The sequence below is a fragment of the Cinclus cinclus genome, chromosome 28 (genome assembly GCF_963662255.1).
Source record: "Cinclus cinclus chromosome 28, bCinCin1.1, whole genome shotgun sequence".
In the NCBI taxonomy this organism is placed as follows: domain Eukaryota; kingdom Metazoa; phylum Chordata; class Aves; order Passeriformes; family Cinclidae; genus Cinclus; species Cinclus cinclus.
The window spans coordinates 2025733-2040902 of record NC_085073.1 but is presented as its reverse complement, the minus strand read 5'-3'; the positions used below and the strand labels follow the sequence as shown (position 1 = coordinate 2040902).

Here is a 15170-nt window from a genome sequence, read left to right as displayed (position 1 = left end):
GTCCCATGGGGGACAGTGGCTGTCACAACTCAGTTAGCAGTGGAACAGTGGCAGGGGCTGCTGGTGATAAATGGCACCTGAAGGGAGGATGGCAAGCGAAGCCAAGGATGCTCCTGGGGAGCTGCTGCAGCATGTGGTGCTCATCCTTTGGTGCAGGAAGTGTCCTCGTGGGTGCCGGGAGGCAGAGGGTGTCCCAGCTTTGCGGGGGTGGCAGGAAGGAGGGGACACCCTCGGAAGGGAGGGGGACAGTGCAGCCAAAGCAGCCAAGCCAAGGCCAAAAGTCACCCCTGCTGGGAGTCCATCCCGGGGGCTGCTCCCCATCACAGGGGCTGGGAGAGACCTGGGGGCAAAGTCGCTGTAATGTGAGAAATGGGCGGGTTTTAAAAAGAGGGGGAAAAAAATAAAAAGAATAGTTTTGAGGCCTTTCTTCTCTCTCGCTGTTGTTGTTATCCATAAATAATAATTAAACCACCATTTCCAGCCCAAGCCACTTGTTTTAAATTTCCTGGCTAAAGTGATGTAACAGCTGTGCGTGATGCAACGCCATGTGGAATGCATCATCCAGGAAACCAAAAACAAAATCGCCTTTCTGGCCAAGCACTTGGCACAGCTCCTGCCCCCAGCCCCTGTTGTGGGGGTCCCACAGCCCCCACGTCTGGACTGGACACCTTGATGTCCCCGTGGGATCTGGCTCTGGGTGCAGGGGGACAGCAAGGGGGGGACACATGGGGGAGGCAGCTTCTGCTCTGAGCCTGCTGAGCTCCAGGTCAGTTTTAATTAAAAACTTTACAAATCAAGAACTGGTGTCTTGCCGAGGACAAACAAACCTGCACAAGCCTGACACGTACCCTGAAGCAGAGTGGGGGGGTCTGCTGGGTTTGTTTTGGCACTTTGTCCCATTTCCTCCTACTCCTCGCCCCCAGTTTTGCCCTGCCCTGGGCAAAACCTCTCTGTAATGGCCAGGGGAGCCAAAAGCTGCTGGTGGCTTCAGGTCCACCCCTGTGCCCCCCCACCACTGTTGGAGGGATGTGGGGGCTCCCTGGTTCAATCCCCTCCACTTGGCCAGATTTAACTCTCCCTTGGCTTCCCAGGGCTAGAGGGAAGAATAAACTCTGCAGGATGCCCCTGCCCATCCCTCTGCCCCATCCACCTCTGCCCAGTGCCAATCGCTGGCCTTTGAAATGGGGCTGGCCAGAAAGGATAGGAAAAGGGAAGAAAAAGAAGAGAAAGGGAAAGGGAAAGAGAAAAGGGGCAGGGAAAAAAAAAACCAAACAAAAAGAAAATCAAAAACCAACCCAAGGTTGCAGTGGGAAATCAGAAGTCAGAGCTGAGGCATTTCGGCAGCCGGGGCTGGAATGTCTGACTCACACTGTGACTAAATGCAAATATGAACTCAAACCTGCTCCTTAAAGTCCTCAGGATTCAGCGAGGAGCCCCGAGCTCCCAGCGGCCCCTTGCAGTGGCCCAGCCCGGCCGGACGCTGGCCATTCTCGGTGGCTGCAGGATGGGCACATGCAGCAAGCAACGCCCCGCACGTCCCGCTGTGTTTTATGTCCCTGAGTGGGGATGAGACGGAGTCTGGGGGCAGGATGGGGCCACCAGACCCCGGCTCTGGGTGGGATACACTCACCTGCTTGTGCCCCTTGCCATGCCCATGGACTGTCATGGTGTTTGGGCCAGGGGGGCTCAGTGCAGCCACCCACCTCCCTGGGTGGTGCTGGCCCATCCATCTCCTCTGGACCAGGCATCAGGTTCCTGGCTGTGGGTGGCTGTCACAGTGTCCCCAAGGAAAGGGGGAAAAGGGTCTGGATCTCTGGAGGGGGGGGGCAGCATCATGCCCAGGGAATCACAGGGTGGAAACCCAGTCCAGCTTGAAGGAATTTCCAGGGAAATAGGGAATTTTCTCCAGTATATATAGATTTTTTTTTTTCTAAAGCCTTTTTTGTTGCATAGCACTGACTTCATTAATTTCCAGTTTTGTAAAAGGGGGTGGGAGGCTCTGAGGCCAGTAGCTGGTGTTGCACAGTTCCCAATGGGGAGAGAGCCTCCCCCACCCATTTCCACTGTACAGTGGCTGGACCAGCCCAGCATTCCCAAGCTTTCCTGGCCAAGGACTGCAGTGAGCCTTCCCCAGACCCTCATGAACCACAGGAATGTGCCCTGAGGACCTTGACAGGCCAAGGTGGGGGATCAGAGGAAGAACAACCTGCCCCAAAGCTGCCTTTGAACAATCCATTTGTCCATCCATCCATCCATCCATCCATCCATCCATCCATCCATCCATCCATCCATCCTCTGTCATCTCAGCCTTTCCTTCTGCACCAGCAGCTCTGAAAACACAAATGGGACCTGCAGCTCCTTGGCGATCTCAGTAACCTCGCCTGGTTTTTGGCTCTGGGAATGGGACCAGGACATCTCATTCAGCCCCCAGCTGGGTCAGGCAGGTTCCACCACAGGGCTTGTTCAGCGCTGCCCGGCCCAGGGATGGTGGGCTCACACACAACAGCACAACAGTCTCCAAGGATGCCACATGAGCAGATTCTGGCCCTGATGTCACCACACAGGGGAAATTGAGGCACAGAGACCAGAGATAAAAGCCCAGCCAGAGGAACTGCTCCTCTTCTAGGGGAGATCACAGAGTCATGGGGTAGTTTGGGTTGGGAGGAACCTTAAAGCCCATCCAGTTGCACCCCTTGATGTGGACAGGGTCATCTTGCACTATCCCAGGGTGCTCCAAGCCCACCCAGCCTGGTCTAGAACACTTCCAGGGATCCAGGGGCAGCCACAGATTCTCAGTGCAGCAGAGCTGAAGATGACATTGTGGAGGATGACCTGCCTGTGGGAGAAGCTCTCCATGCCCTCCTTTGGACAGTGCTGCCACCACTACACTTTTCTCCCCTGGCATTGCCAGCTCTGAGCATTGCAAGAGTCTGTGAATTTGCTGTGAACCTGCTTCATTTCAGCCACAGCTCCCAGCACTTGGACACAACCTCAGCATTATTTTCTTATTTATCAGCTGTGTGTTATCAGCACAAGCAATGGTGAAGAGGGTGAAAACTGCTACCTCTTCCCCAAAGGCCCAGGGGATGGAAACAATGACAACTCGAGATGTTCTTGGGGTTCTTGTGAAAATCTTGACAGTTCTTGGAGCTGTCCCGTGCAAGAGTCCAGGAGCTAGACTCTGATGATACTTGTGGGTCCCTTCCCACTCAGGAGGTCCCAGGATTCTGCAGTTCTGTGTTGCCCATTTTGTGTTTTATGCCCCTACCCCACCTCACAAGGTGCCCAGGGTATGTTGAAGTTGCCTCTGAGCCTCCAGCACTTCTCCACGTGGGGAATGTTACCAGAGTCCCTTTGGTGTCACCTCTGGGTGGACATGTCTGCACAGCATCCCCGTGGTACCCCTTTGTGCATCCCCTCATCCCCTCTGCTTCCTCCTGTCCTACCAAAATAGCCTGAAATGGGAAACTGAGGAGGCCATGCTGTGAACTGGAAGGGGGAACTTCTCAACTTCATGGAAAAAACCCACAATGTCAGAGGAGTTTTAAGCCTTCTTGGTTCCCCATGAGCAGGCCTGGGGACACACCTCTTGCCATGATGCTGCCACCCACCAGCCCAGGAAGGAGGGATTATTAATTACAGGCTAATTAATTACAGGCTGCAGAGCTGGGGGGACAGAGACCTGAGGAGATTCAACAAGGGCAAGGGTAGGGTCCTGCAGCCAGGGAGGAGCAACCCCAAGTGCCAGCACACGCTGGGAATGACCCTGGAGAGCAGCTCTGCAGAGGAGGACCTGGGGGTCCTGGTGGATGACAAACTGTCCCCGAGCCAGCAGAGTGTCCTGGGACCAGGGGGACAATGGGACCCTGGGGGACATCTGGGAAGAGCGTGGCCAGCAGGGCAGGGAGTGATCCTGCCCATCCACTCGGCCACAGTGGGGCACAGCTGGGGTGATGTGTCCAGTTCTGGGACAAGAAGGACAAGGAACTACTAGAGAGGGTCCAGTAGAGGTCCCAAAGATGATTTGGGGTCTGGAGAATCTCTCTGATGAGGAGAGAACACGGGAGCTGGATTTGGTTAATCCAAAGAAGACTGAGAGGGGATCTCATTAATCTATATAAAGTATCTCCAAGGGGTGTCAAAGGATGGTGCCAGACTCTGTTCTGGTACCTAGCAACAAGTCAAGGAGCAGTGGCCATAAACAAAATCACCAGAAGTCCCACCTCAACATGAGGAATAACTTCTTTCCATGAGGGTGGCAAAGCCTTGGGACAAGCTGCACAAAGAGGCTGTGGAGTCTCTGTCCAAGAGAAGATTACAAAACCCACCTGGATGTGTTCATGTGTCACCTGCTCTGGGTGACCCTGCCTTGGCAGGGAGTTGAACTGGATTATCTCCAGAGGTCCCCTCCAACCCAAATCATTCTGTGAAACCCAAATTCTATTTTCAACATAGACCAAGTGGCAAAACCAGCTCAGAGCAGGAAAATCTCCTCACTGCTTTCATCCCACATGTCCTGGCCATGTATGCCTGTGGAAAACCAGTGAGGCTCACGCCAGCTCCTGCCCATCCCATCCCATCCCATCCCATCCCATCCCATCCCATCATCACTGGGCTTTGCCAAGCCACCAGCAGCAGAAAAGCAAAGCTCAAAGGTTTAATTACAATTGTTGACAGGGAAATTATGGCCACACATGCAAAATTAGAATGTAATTGTATTAGGGAAATGTTTCATCTTCTCCCTGTCATCCCCAGGAGCGGAAGGCGGAGGGGGAGCAGCAGGAGAGGGATGATGTTAGCAGGAGGCCTCACAGTGGGGGAGTGGCTGGGGTCAGGGTGCTGGGAGATGACAGCAGTCCCAAGGGCCACTGGGCACAGAGAAAATATAGCAGAAGGTGAATGGCTCCTTTTTACAGAGCAGTAGTGACAAGGCAATGCTCATCTTCCTTTGCCCAGACCTGGAGAGGGACTTGGGACAAGGCAAGGAGGGACAGGACACAGGGAATGGCTTCTCGCTGCCAGAGGGCAGGACTGGATGGGATATTGGGAAGAAATTTTTCTCTGTAAGGGTGGGCAGGCCCTGGCACAGGATGCCCAGAGCAGCTGTGGCTGCCCCTGGATCCCTGGCAGTGTCCAAGGCCAGGCTGGATGGGGTTTGTAGCATCCTGGGATAATGGAAAATATCCCTCCTCAGGGCATGGGGATGGCACAAGATAAAGTTTAAGGTTCCTCCCCACCCAAACTGTTCCACAATTTTATGAATCCATGTGCCTTGGACCAGCACCTCACTGCCAGCCCACATCCCCATCCTTGCTGAATTGGGGCAGGGAGCATCTTCATCCCTGGGATGATCCATCCCTGATGACAGGAGATGACTTTGGTCAGTGACCCCATTTAAATGCAGGCAATTCTTGAAAAGAAAAAGAAAAAGAAAAAGAAAAAGAAAAAGAAAAAGAAAAAGAAAAAGAAAAAGAAAAAGAAAAAAGGCCCAAAGCTGCAGGTGACAGCTGACCCCAGATCTGGCTGTAGAAGGGTCAGGCATAGGGAAAACCAAACCAGCTCTACTGACTGATGAGCTTGGAGCTGGCTGGGCAGGGTAGGAGCAGCAGATTTTGCCAGGGAGAGCAGCCCAGCTCCTCCAAGATCCCTGTGTTGGGATCCAGGGTAGATGGAGGGAGATGAAGTGAACCCCTGCCCACACCTGCTGCAACCATGAGGCACATGTGTTTGTGCCTCTGCTCCTGCACCTCCCAATCCATATGTAACTGGGCACAGCATCATCTCTCCATCCCCATGCCCAATCCCAACTCCTCCAAAAAAACCACTGGAGAAGAGGGGGAGGAAGCAGATCCCACGACCCCAGGGAATGATAAAAACTGGTCACCCCAGAGAGCTAGGCAGACACATATTTCACAGCCCCATTAGCACCTTTGATCCCAAGCACCTGCCAGCTGCTTCCAACTGCTAGCACCGGGCTGTAATGGCCAAGCGGGCAGGGAAACAGGAGGGGAGGCGCAGAGCTCTATCAGTGCCATGGACAGTGGGATCCAGGACATTCGGTGACACAGAGCTGTGTAGTGGGGTCACATGCTGGAGAGAAGGGATGGGGAACGACAGGGACCTACATAGGCTGGAGAAGTGGGATTGTGCCAAAATCATTAAGTTCAGTGCAGGGTTCTGCACATGGGTCAGGGCAATCCCAAGCAAAAGCACAGGCTCAATAAAGAACAGATCAGGACCAGCCCTGGGGAGGACTTCGGGTGCTGGTGGGGGAGAGGCTCAGCCTGCCCCAGCCATGGGCACTGACCCCAGAACCCCCCTGTGCTGGGCTGAGCCCCCAGCGTGGGCAGAAGGGGAGGGGGAGATTCTGCTCCGGTGAGAACCCACCTGCAGAGCTGCCCCCAGCCCTGGGGAACAGCATCAGGCAGGCGTGGAGCTGCTGGAGCCAGTCCAGAGGAGGCCACGGAGATGCTCCAAGGGCTGGAGCCCCTCTGCTCTGGGGACAAGCTGGGAGAGCTGGGGGTGCTCACCTGGAGAAGAGAAGGCTCCAGGGAGACCTGAGAGCCCCTTGCAGGGCCTGAAGGGGCTCCAGGAGAGCTGGAGAGGGACTGGGGACAAGGGATGGAGGGACAGGACACAGGGAATGGCTTCCACTGCCAGAGGGCAGGGCTGGATGGGGTATTGGGCAGCTGTGGGTGCCCCTGGATCCCTGGAAGTGTCCAAGGCCAGGTTGGACATTGGGGCTTGGAGCAGCCTGGGAGAGTGGAAGGTGACCCTGTCCACAGCAGGGGATGAAACGAGAGGAAATTTGAGGGTTCTCCCCATCTCAACCCACTCCGAGGTGACTCCAAGATGTTACACACGGACTCTCGCCCCAGTTCCGCTGCACTGCAGGGCCCGTCCGGGGCCGGTTCGCAGTCGCACAGGCTGGTCCAGGCCTCTCCTTTCCGGGTGACCCCACAGCCCGGCTGCCCCGGCCGCCAGCCCCAGCGCCGCGGGAAGTGCCTTCCGGGGCTCCCCGAGGGGGCGGCGCGCCCAGGCCACGCAGATCCCCCCGGGGCCTTCCAGCCCCTCAGCGAGGGTTCCGGGGGGGCGGCGGCTGCGAGGCAGCAGCTGCCGAGCGGGGACTCCCGCAGCGGGACCCCCAGGGACCCTGGCCCTGCCCCGCCGGGGGCCCCGTCGGCGCCTCGGCGGGAGCTGCGGGCGGCGACGGCAACCAGCGGCCGCCCCCGAGCCCCGCCCCCGCGCTCGGTGGGCGGGGACCACGACAGTCCGCGCCCTCGGTGGCCGGATCACCTGCCAATCACAACAACAGAGCCTCCTAATTGGTCGAGGTCTCGCTGCCTTATCGTTCCATCTCGCGGAGCTCCCGTGTCGTCACCGTCGCTGCTTCCGAACATCCGTATCCCTCCGCTAGGAAATATAGTCCCCGGCACGGCGGTGCCCCCGCCGCGTCACCGCACCCCAGTTCCACCGCCCCCGGTGCGGCCACGCGCGTGCCGGTGCCGCGAGGCGCGCGCGGGGCGGTATCCCCCCACTCCCGCTTCCTCGCTGTCTGTACGGGCGGCGGAGGGACACGGCGGGGGCGGGGCGTGCGGCCGCGAGTCGTGAGGGCGTGCGGGGGACGCGGCAGAGGCGGGCTGGGGGGGGGGGGCTGCGGGGGGGGCGAGACGTCGTCGCTGCTGCCGCCGCTGCGGGGGGAACTATGTGGGGACCGCGGGGCGGGCGAGCAGGACAGCGGCGGGAGGCGGAGCGGTGGCGGCAGCAGCAGCCCCGGCGGCGGCAGCAGCAGCAACAGCGTTAGGGCCCGGCCGGCCGCGGGGCGGGGCCGGGCCGCGGGGCGGGCCGGGGCGCACGCGCCGCCCGGTGCGGGGCGATCGCGCCGCTTCGCTACATTGTATCCGCCGGCGGCGGAGAACAATAGGCGCCGCCGCCGCCCCCGGGCCTGGGCGCCGCGGCCGCCCCCGCCCCCGCCGGGACCCCCGACACCCTTCATGCGCTTCCCTTGCCCCGGGCGCGCCGGGCCTGGAACAGGTAAAAAATAAAATGTAGAAATAATAAAGTAATAACTCAGCCGACCCGGCCGTGCCGCCCCGTGGCTGCGCGGAGCGGGGGTCACGGCGCTGCGAGCGCGGGGGTGCCGGAGCTGCGGGTGCCGGCGTGGCTGGGCTCGGAGCGCTCGGGGTGCGGGTGCGAAGCGGGACGGGACGGGCTCGGCGCTATTGTCCCCTCGGCAAAGTTTGCCGGGGCCGGGGAAAGGGGGGGCGTGCGGGCCACCGGGAGGGGATGCGCGGGTCCCCGCCGGGCAGAGGTGCCCGGTGCTCGGTCCTGCTGCGAACTTCAGCCGAGCACAGCCCGCCGGCCGTCCCCGGCCCGCCGCAGCCCCCCTCGGGGGTCTCTGAGCCCCTTTACCGTGCCGGGGGCTGCCGGAGCCGCGGGACCCAGCGCGGGGGCAGCTGCTTCGGCTTCGCACCCCCCGGCAGGGAGGGGGCTCGTGGGGGCCGCTTCGCCTTCCTGCGCTCCCCGGTCTGGGCGGGGGCTGCCCGCCGGGACCCCCCTCCCTACGGCGCGGGGGTCGGGGGTGGGGGGCAGCGAACAACTTCACCTCCGGCCCGCGCCCGTCCCGGGGCAGCCAAGCCTTTGTCCGGGCCGGGGACATCTGGCAGGAGGTCCCGGCCCAGCGCCCCGGCCGCGCGGACTGCTGTGGTGTCAGAAAGTGTGCGTAGAATAAATAAAAATAACCCCCCCAGCCTAGCTTTGGGGCGGCCAAGGGTTTTGTTCACGTTTTCCCTGGGTGTCTCGGGGGTGCGGTGTTTGGGGGGCTGGGAAGAGATGTACCCTCTTCCCTCCCTACCTCCGTCCCTACTTCCACGGGTTCTCCGTGGTCCCCCAGCCCCACTTGAGACACCGGGGCAGAAGGTTGGGAAAGTGGCTTTAAAAACACTGACCAGATGCACTGATGACATTTTGAAAAAAGGCTTTTCAAAGAAAATGAGAAAAAAAATAAAATTCCTGGGCTGTTTTTTTTATAGTGGTGAAGGTTTTTACATGCTGGGCTGATTTCAGCCTTTTTTTAATGAAACTTCATTGAAACGTAGTGGCTGAGCCTACAAACACTTTTTAGATCGTGTGGAGGTTTTTTTTTTTCCTTTCTTCTTTTTTTCTTAACCTTACGATTAATGAGTTAAATTTATTGGCCAGATGCCCTTTGTAACCATGAATGAGTTCCTAAAAAAAAAAAAAAAGGCAGAAAAAAAAAGGAATCTTTTATCTCATCCCAGGCTTCTCTTCCTCCCTCCCAAAGAAATATTTTTCTATCATAGCAAGCTGGCCAAAAAGATCAGTCTCCCTTTTGAAAAAAATAATCTGTAAAATTAGGAAGAATAATATTTACCTATCTTGTAAGGTTGCCTGGAGGGCTTTATTTTTGCAAAAACACTCCGAAAACAAGATTTTTTTTGTTACCAGTCCCTTTTGGGAGTGGAGAGGTTCAGTTCTCACTGAGCACGGCCTGGCTGGGCATCCCCAAACACAGCCCCTGAAAAAGCAGCTGCAGGTGCTCCGCGACCCGAAGGAAAGAGCTGTAACATCAGACTTTTTTTTTTTTTTTTTTTTTTTTTTAAACAAAACTCGGCAAGGACAAGAGAGCCTCCTGCGGGGAGCAAGTGTGGGGGAAGGCGAGGGGGCGAGCCAAGCCAGACAAGCGCCTGAGTGATAACTTGCCTGAACCCTTTGATAAATGAGTTGACTCTTTTTTTTTCCCTTTTTTTTTCTTTTCCCCCCTTCATTTGCCACACGCCAGAAACAGAATTGGCCTGAACTAGTGGAATTGGCAGCAAAAAACTAACATACAAGTGTGTCTGGTCAATAGAACGCTTGTTCCTGCCGCTGGGTGCTGCGTGAGGACTCCGACTGTGCTCTGGCCCCAGAGTTGGATACTGCAGACGCACTCAGGGTTTTTCTTTTCTTGCCCCTCCGCTCTGTCTTTTTAAAAATATTCATCAATGGGGTGGGTAGTTTGCTGTAGTCATTAAAATATCTCTCTCCCCTCCCCCTCGCTTTCTCCAGGACTGCCACTGTTGAGTCTGTGGGAATATGAATCAGCAGCAGCAGAGAATGGCTGCAGTTGGGACAGACAAAGAGCTCAGTGACCTGCTGGACTTCAGTATGGTGAGCGAGCGCGGCCGGGGGGCTGCACAGCCCCGGGGCTGGGAGCTGCACAGGGGAGGAAATGTGAGCCTGTAAATTGGACATGATGGGTTTCAGATGTGCCGTGTTTGTGTGCGTGCACATGTGCTGCAACTTGTTTATTTTCAAGTTAAAGCAAAGCCTCTGCCCCTCCTCTCCCCTCTTCCCCTCAAATGTGTGTTGTTCCCTCGCAGGAAAGGCTTTCTCAAGGTTTCTTTTCTGGATGGGAAATTTTGGGGGAATTAATAGAATTGTGTGTTCTCTGTTTAAATGCTCACTGTGTGACTGTTTCTGCAGCCATGCAGAGATGTAACTTCAGTAGCTGATTAATCAAGCTTTTTTCCTCTCCCTAGATCCAGACTATTAAACTTTTGCTCCCACAGATTATTTTGTCACAGTTTGAAATGTGTCCAAGCTCTCCAGCACATTATTTTTGCAGGAGTTGGACACTTGTGCTCCCCATGCTCTGCTCTTCTGTATCCTGGAAACCTTGAGCTGCATTTAGGAGCTGTTTATTTTCAAAGAAACAGGACCTAAGAGTTCCCCCTGAAGGGTGTGCACAGCTCCGAGGGAGGAGAAGTCCCTTTAGTCACAGCAGAGCAGGGTTAGTCCCTGGCACATCCTACTGTAGCACTGCCAGCGGTGCTGTTTCTCCTTGGCAGGTGACTCGCGGTGTTCAAAGGCAAATAACTGTCTGTTTGGTTCCTCTGTTGTGTGCTGCACCCTCATGGCACTCAAAGCGTGTGTCTTGCTGTCGAGATAAGCAAACGTGCTGCAGAGATAGAAACAACAGCTCCAGGAGGGGGGATGGCCATGAGAGTCACCCCAGCCTAGGTCACCCAGCTCACAGCCCTGCTGGGCTGCTGTTCCTGCCCCTTGGAGGAGAAGGGACAAAAAGTGGTGGCAGAGCTAGGGTCACCTGCTGTCCCAATGGATGTGATACCTGTGGAAGTGCTGAGGCTCATCCACTTTTCTGCATTCACGCGCTGAAGTTCAGCCCCGGGAAAAAAACCTTTTTCTACAGCTGGGGGGTTGTGCCTGTCCTGACAAGGCTCTGTGCTGGAGGGGGTCAGGGCAGGCGATCTCTCAGTCCCCCAAGAGCAATTCTCCTGCAGGAGAAGCCCAGTTTTCCCAGTTTCATACATCTACTGGGAGGCTGGTTCTGTTAAATTGCTGGTAATGGGCTTTTCTGGTAGAATGTTTTAAAGTGAGTACAGGGGCTGCAGTGATGTCCCTGTAAAACCAGGAATCTGTTCAAGGCTTCCTGTGGTTATTTGTCCCTCTCAGAGATCCTGCAGGTTGTCAGGAGCCCTGGGGCTTTCCATCCACTGCCGTTTGGGTCAGTAACCCAGAACCTGCTCCCTGAGAGGGGCTGCAGCATCTCCCACTTCACTTTTTCTCCTCTTTGGAGAAGAAAAAAATCAAATCCCATTCACCATTTAGAACTTTAAAAAAACCCAAGACTTTATTTTCCGATTTAACCAACCATCCTCATTTGCATGCCTAGAGCTGTATTCCCAGGAGGAGTCTTGACCTGGTCCCTCTGTACACAAATGTTTCTGTCATTGGAGGTGAATCTACACCAAAAAGGTTAAATTTGGATTCAATGCTCTTCCACTGGCGTAACTCTGGGAAAAACAGAACTCATCCTGTGCTCTTCCTAGGCTGGTGCTGGGGGTAGCTGCTCACAGCATCAGGGCCTGCAAATGTCATTTGCCAGCAAATGACTCGAAGCCATTCCCTGCAGGATCTGTTGGCCCATGGACTCCAGTGCAGCCTGGACTGCAGCCAGCTCTGTTTCACAAACCCTCATCTCCGCACTCCCTTCTCCTCACTTTGCATAAAGGGAATATTAACATCTCTCCTCAAGGACGAGGAGCTGAAATAAAAAAGCTTCCTAGACAGTCGATGGGTCTGTTGAAGAGGCGCTCCATGGTGTGCTCTCCCTATATCCTTGGGATACAGGATTTTTGACCACAAAGCTCGCTCTTTCAAGTGTATTTATATTTTAATTTGTATAAACAGGAGTGGAGCATTGGTTCAGTAATCCTTTCCAGGGGAGTAAAGGGGAGGGAAAAGTAGAGATACTCAGAGCAGCTGGATGCATTTGCTTCAGATCAGTATTTTGATTCCTTTTTTCTAGGGAAAATGTGTTCAGCCCCAGCAGTCTGTGGTCCAGCCCTGCACTGTGTTTTGCTGTGCAGGGAGGGAATTTTAAGGCCCTAAGGGAGTGGCATGGCTTGCCATGATTTCCCAGGGTCAGTGAATGACAGGATTGTGTGAGATGTTGCAAACTGGGCTTGCAGTCATGTTAGAAGAGACTCATCCCCTCTTAAATAAATCCATTAAGTAGATATTGAACTCCAAAGCACTCACCAAACGCTTTGTGCCACTGTAATTTGCCAGAAAGGGCAAAAATTGAAGGAATCTGTAAGTGAGGCATCAAAGGAAAGGCCCAGTGATACTTTGGGGTGTGCATGGCAGGACATTTACCTCTACCCCCAGATAAATTGCCTTTTCTAATTGCCCCAAAGTGCAGGTAATTTGTAAGCTTGCCTTCACCACTGCTCCCTGGCATCAGGCCCAGATGGGCTGGCAAATCTGGAGAGGAGCTTTTGAAAAAGCATCCTGCCTATAGGCCTGAGTGGGCAGCTCAGCCTATTGATTAGGCTGGGCTTTGGTGGCTGCAAGGCTTTGCAGCTTAGCCTGACTGGCACAGGCTGTGTATGGAGGGAGCTGTCCTTGGCCTGTGCTGTTTTGAGGTGTTCAACCACAAGGGCATGGGTATGAGGAAAAGTTTCTTCTTTCCCCCGAGGGTGCTGGGCACTGCCCAGGCTCCCCAGGGAATGGTCCCGGCCCCAAGGCTGCCAGAGCTCCAGGAGCGTTTGGACACCGCTCTCAGGGATGCTCAGGGTGGGATTGTTGGGGTGTCTGGGCAGGGACAGGGACAGGGACTGGATGATCTTTGTGAATCCCTTCCAGTTCAGGGTATTCCAGGATTCTGGGATTTCTCATGGTTACTGGTTATCCCAGGCAGTGTCTCATCTGTGCTAGCGCTGGTATGCAGTGGGACGGTGCCACACAGGTGTCCTGGCTGTGCTGGGCTTCTCTGAAGGATGAGGACACCCCAGGCAGGGGACAGGGGAGCAGAGCAGCCCCGGGTGTGTTGGCGGCACTGAGCAGCAGCCGAGCTGGGAGCGGCTGCGTGCTAGTGCCAGCCAGGGACTCTGGCAGGAGTGAGGTGCTGTTAACAGCCATGATTATTAGCAGAGTATTAACCATATGCTGCCTGGCAGAGGGGGTTTCTGGCTCGGTGCGGGGTGGGCAGGGGCTTGAGCAGTCACACAGGACCTGCCGTTCATTGCTGCGCCCGCGGCTGCTCCCGCTGCACCGCGGCTCTCGCGACTGCGGCCCCGGATCCGGGGGTGGGAGCCAAACTGTTGGCAGCAAGCAGGGCTGGAGCAACTCCTGCTACTCTGCTGGAGGATGCTGAAGCTGTGCCCTGCTCCTGCCAAGGCTCAGCACCTGCATTTCCATGATAAAACTCTGAGTTTTGTTCAGAGTGAAGCAGTTGTTGAGTTTAAAGTTTGAATTCACACACAGTGGGCATTTGGGGCTGTAGTCAGGAAGGTCTGTCTTAAATGAACATGTATAAAATGTTCTGCTGGCAATGTACTTTGAGTCAAATTCTCTCTTCTTCCCAAATTAGCAGCTGGATACTTTCCATGCTGCAAAATAGATTTCAGGTTTGGAGTTCAGGCCAGAGGTTTTTTCAGCCTGGAGTTTGTCAGGTGGGAGAGGAGAGTGAGTGAGCACTGATTTAATTTGAAAAGAGATGTGCTTCTAGATGTGCACAATAAATGAAATGCTGCTTGATGTTCCTCATTTCTGGCAAATTCCATTTCTTCCTTAGGAGTTTGCTGTATGAAGTGGGGTCTCTTGGCTATAACCTCCTCAGGGGAGGGTGCAAGCATTTGGATCTTCCCATGCTGTGGATTAGCCTCTTTTACCCGGGGTGAAATGGAGGGAGAATAAATTCTTTGGGAGGGGTGGAAATTAAGCTAGGAGGGATGCAGAAGTTGTTGTCGGCTCTCAGGTAGGCTCGAGATAGGACTTGAAAACCAAATATAGTGACTTAAGATAGGGGATTTTACATAACCGTTTAAATCTACATTATTCAAATCTAACACAGGCCAAGTAATGACCCAGTTACAACTCTTGAGAGCTCATGCCTGGGTCCTTCCTCAATGCCTGGGTCCCCTGGTAGGTGCCAGCTTTGGTTCATCTCCTCCCTCCCCCGAGTTTATTTTTAAAGCAGCATTTAAAAGCAGAAAGGAAATTTGCAGTGGGTGGATGAACTTTGCCTCTGAGTGACACACGCCGGCAAAGGCACTTCATGTATGACTTGTGCCGGGCTCCTCGGGGCAGCTTCAGCCCACACCACAGTGGAAAAAGAGGCTGGGAGCAAGAAAAAACCCAAAACACCTCCTGGGGTTGGCAAGTGATAAGTGTGAAGGGGTAACCCGAGGTTCCCTGCTCCCCCTCACCCTTTTTTGACAGCATGAAGTTGTGTCAGGGGGCTTGGGCTGGAGCTCAGGGAAAGGTTCTTCTTTCCCCCGAGGGTGCTGGGCACTGCCCAGGCTCCCCAGGGAATGGTCCCGGCCCCAAGGCTGCCAGAGCTCCAGGAGCGTTTGGACACCGCTCTCAGGGATGCTCAGGGTGGGATTGTTGGGGTGTCTGGGCAGGGACAGGGGCTGGGCTGGTAGTCCTTGTTGGTCTCTTCCAGTTCAGGGTATTCCAGGGTTCCGTGCTTTAGCATCTCCACTTGCCCTGCTGCAAGAAGGGGTCCATGACTCCTAAATCCCCTGGGGAGGGAGAGTAGGAAGGTATTGCATCAGCTTCAAAATCTCTCTCCAAGCAGTTGGAGGAGGGAGGGGTTTTGGGGGTGCTGGACATCGCTGTCCTGGGGGGGACCCTCCTCC

The 15170-nt window shown here is 55.3% G+C and overlaps 1 protein-coding gene across 14 annotated transcripts in view; it reads left to right on the top strand.

The window, feature by feature from the left end:
• Nucleotides 1-7876: 7876 nt before the first annotated feature.
• Nucleotides 7877-15170, top strand: part of TCF3 (transcription factor 3) — an 83209-nt gene continuing 75915 nt past the window's right edge. For 13 of the 14 annotated variants that reach the window (XM_062510051.1, XM_062510049.1, XM_062510048.1 and 10 more), the window contains exon 1: nt 9408-10170. In XM_062510051.1, coding sequence (XP_062366035.1) covers nt 10096-10170 — 75 coding nt within the window. In that variant the 5' untranslated portion in view covers nt 9408-10095. Of the gene's footprint in view, nt 8035-9407; nt 10171-15170 lie in introns of those variants that run through there. The other variant, XM_062510041.1, reaches the window with a different exon arrangement.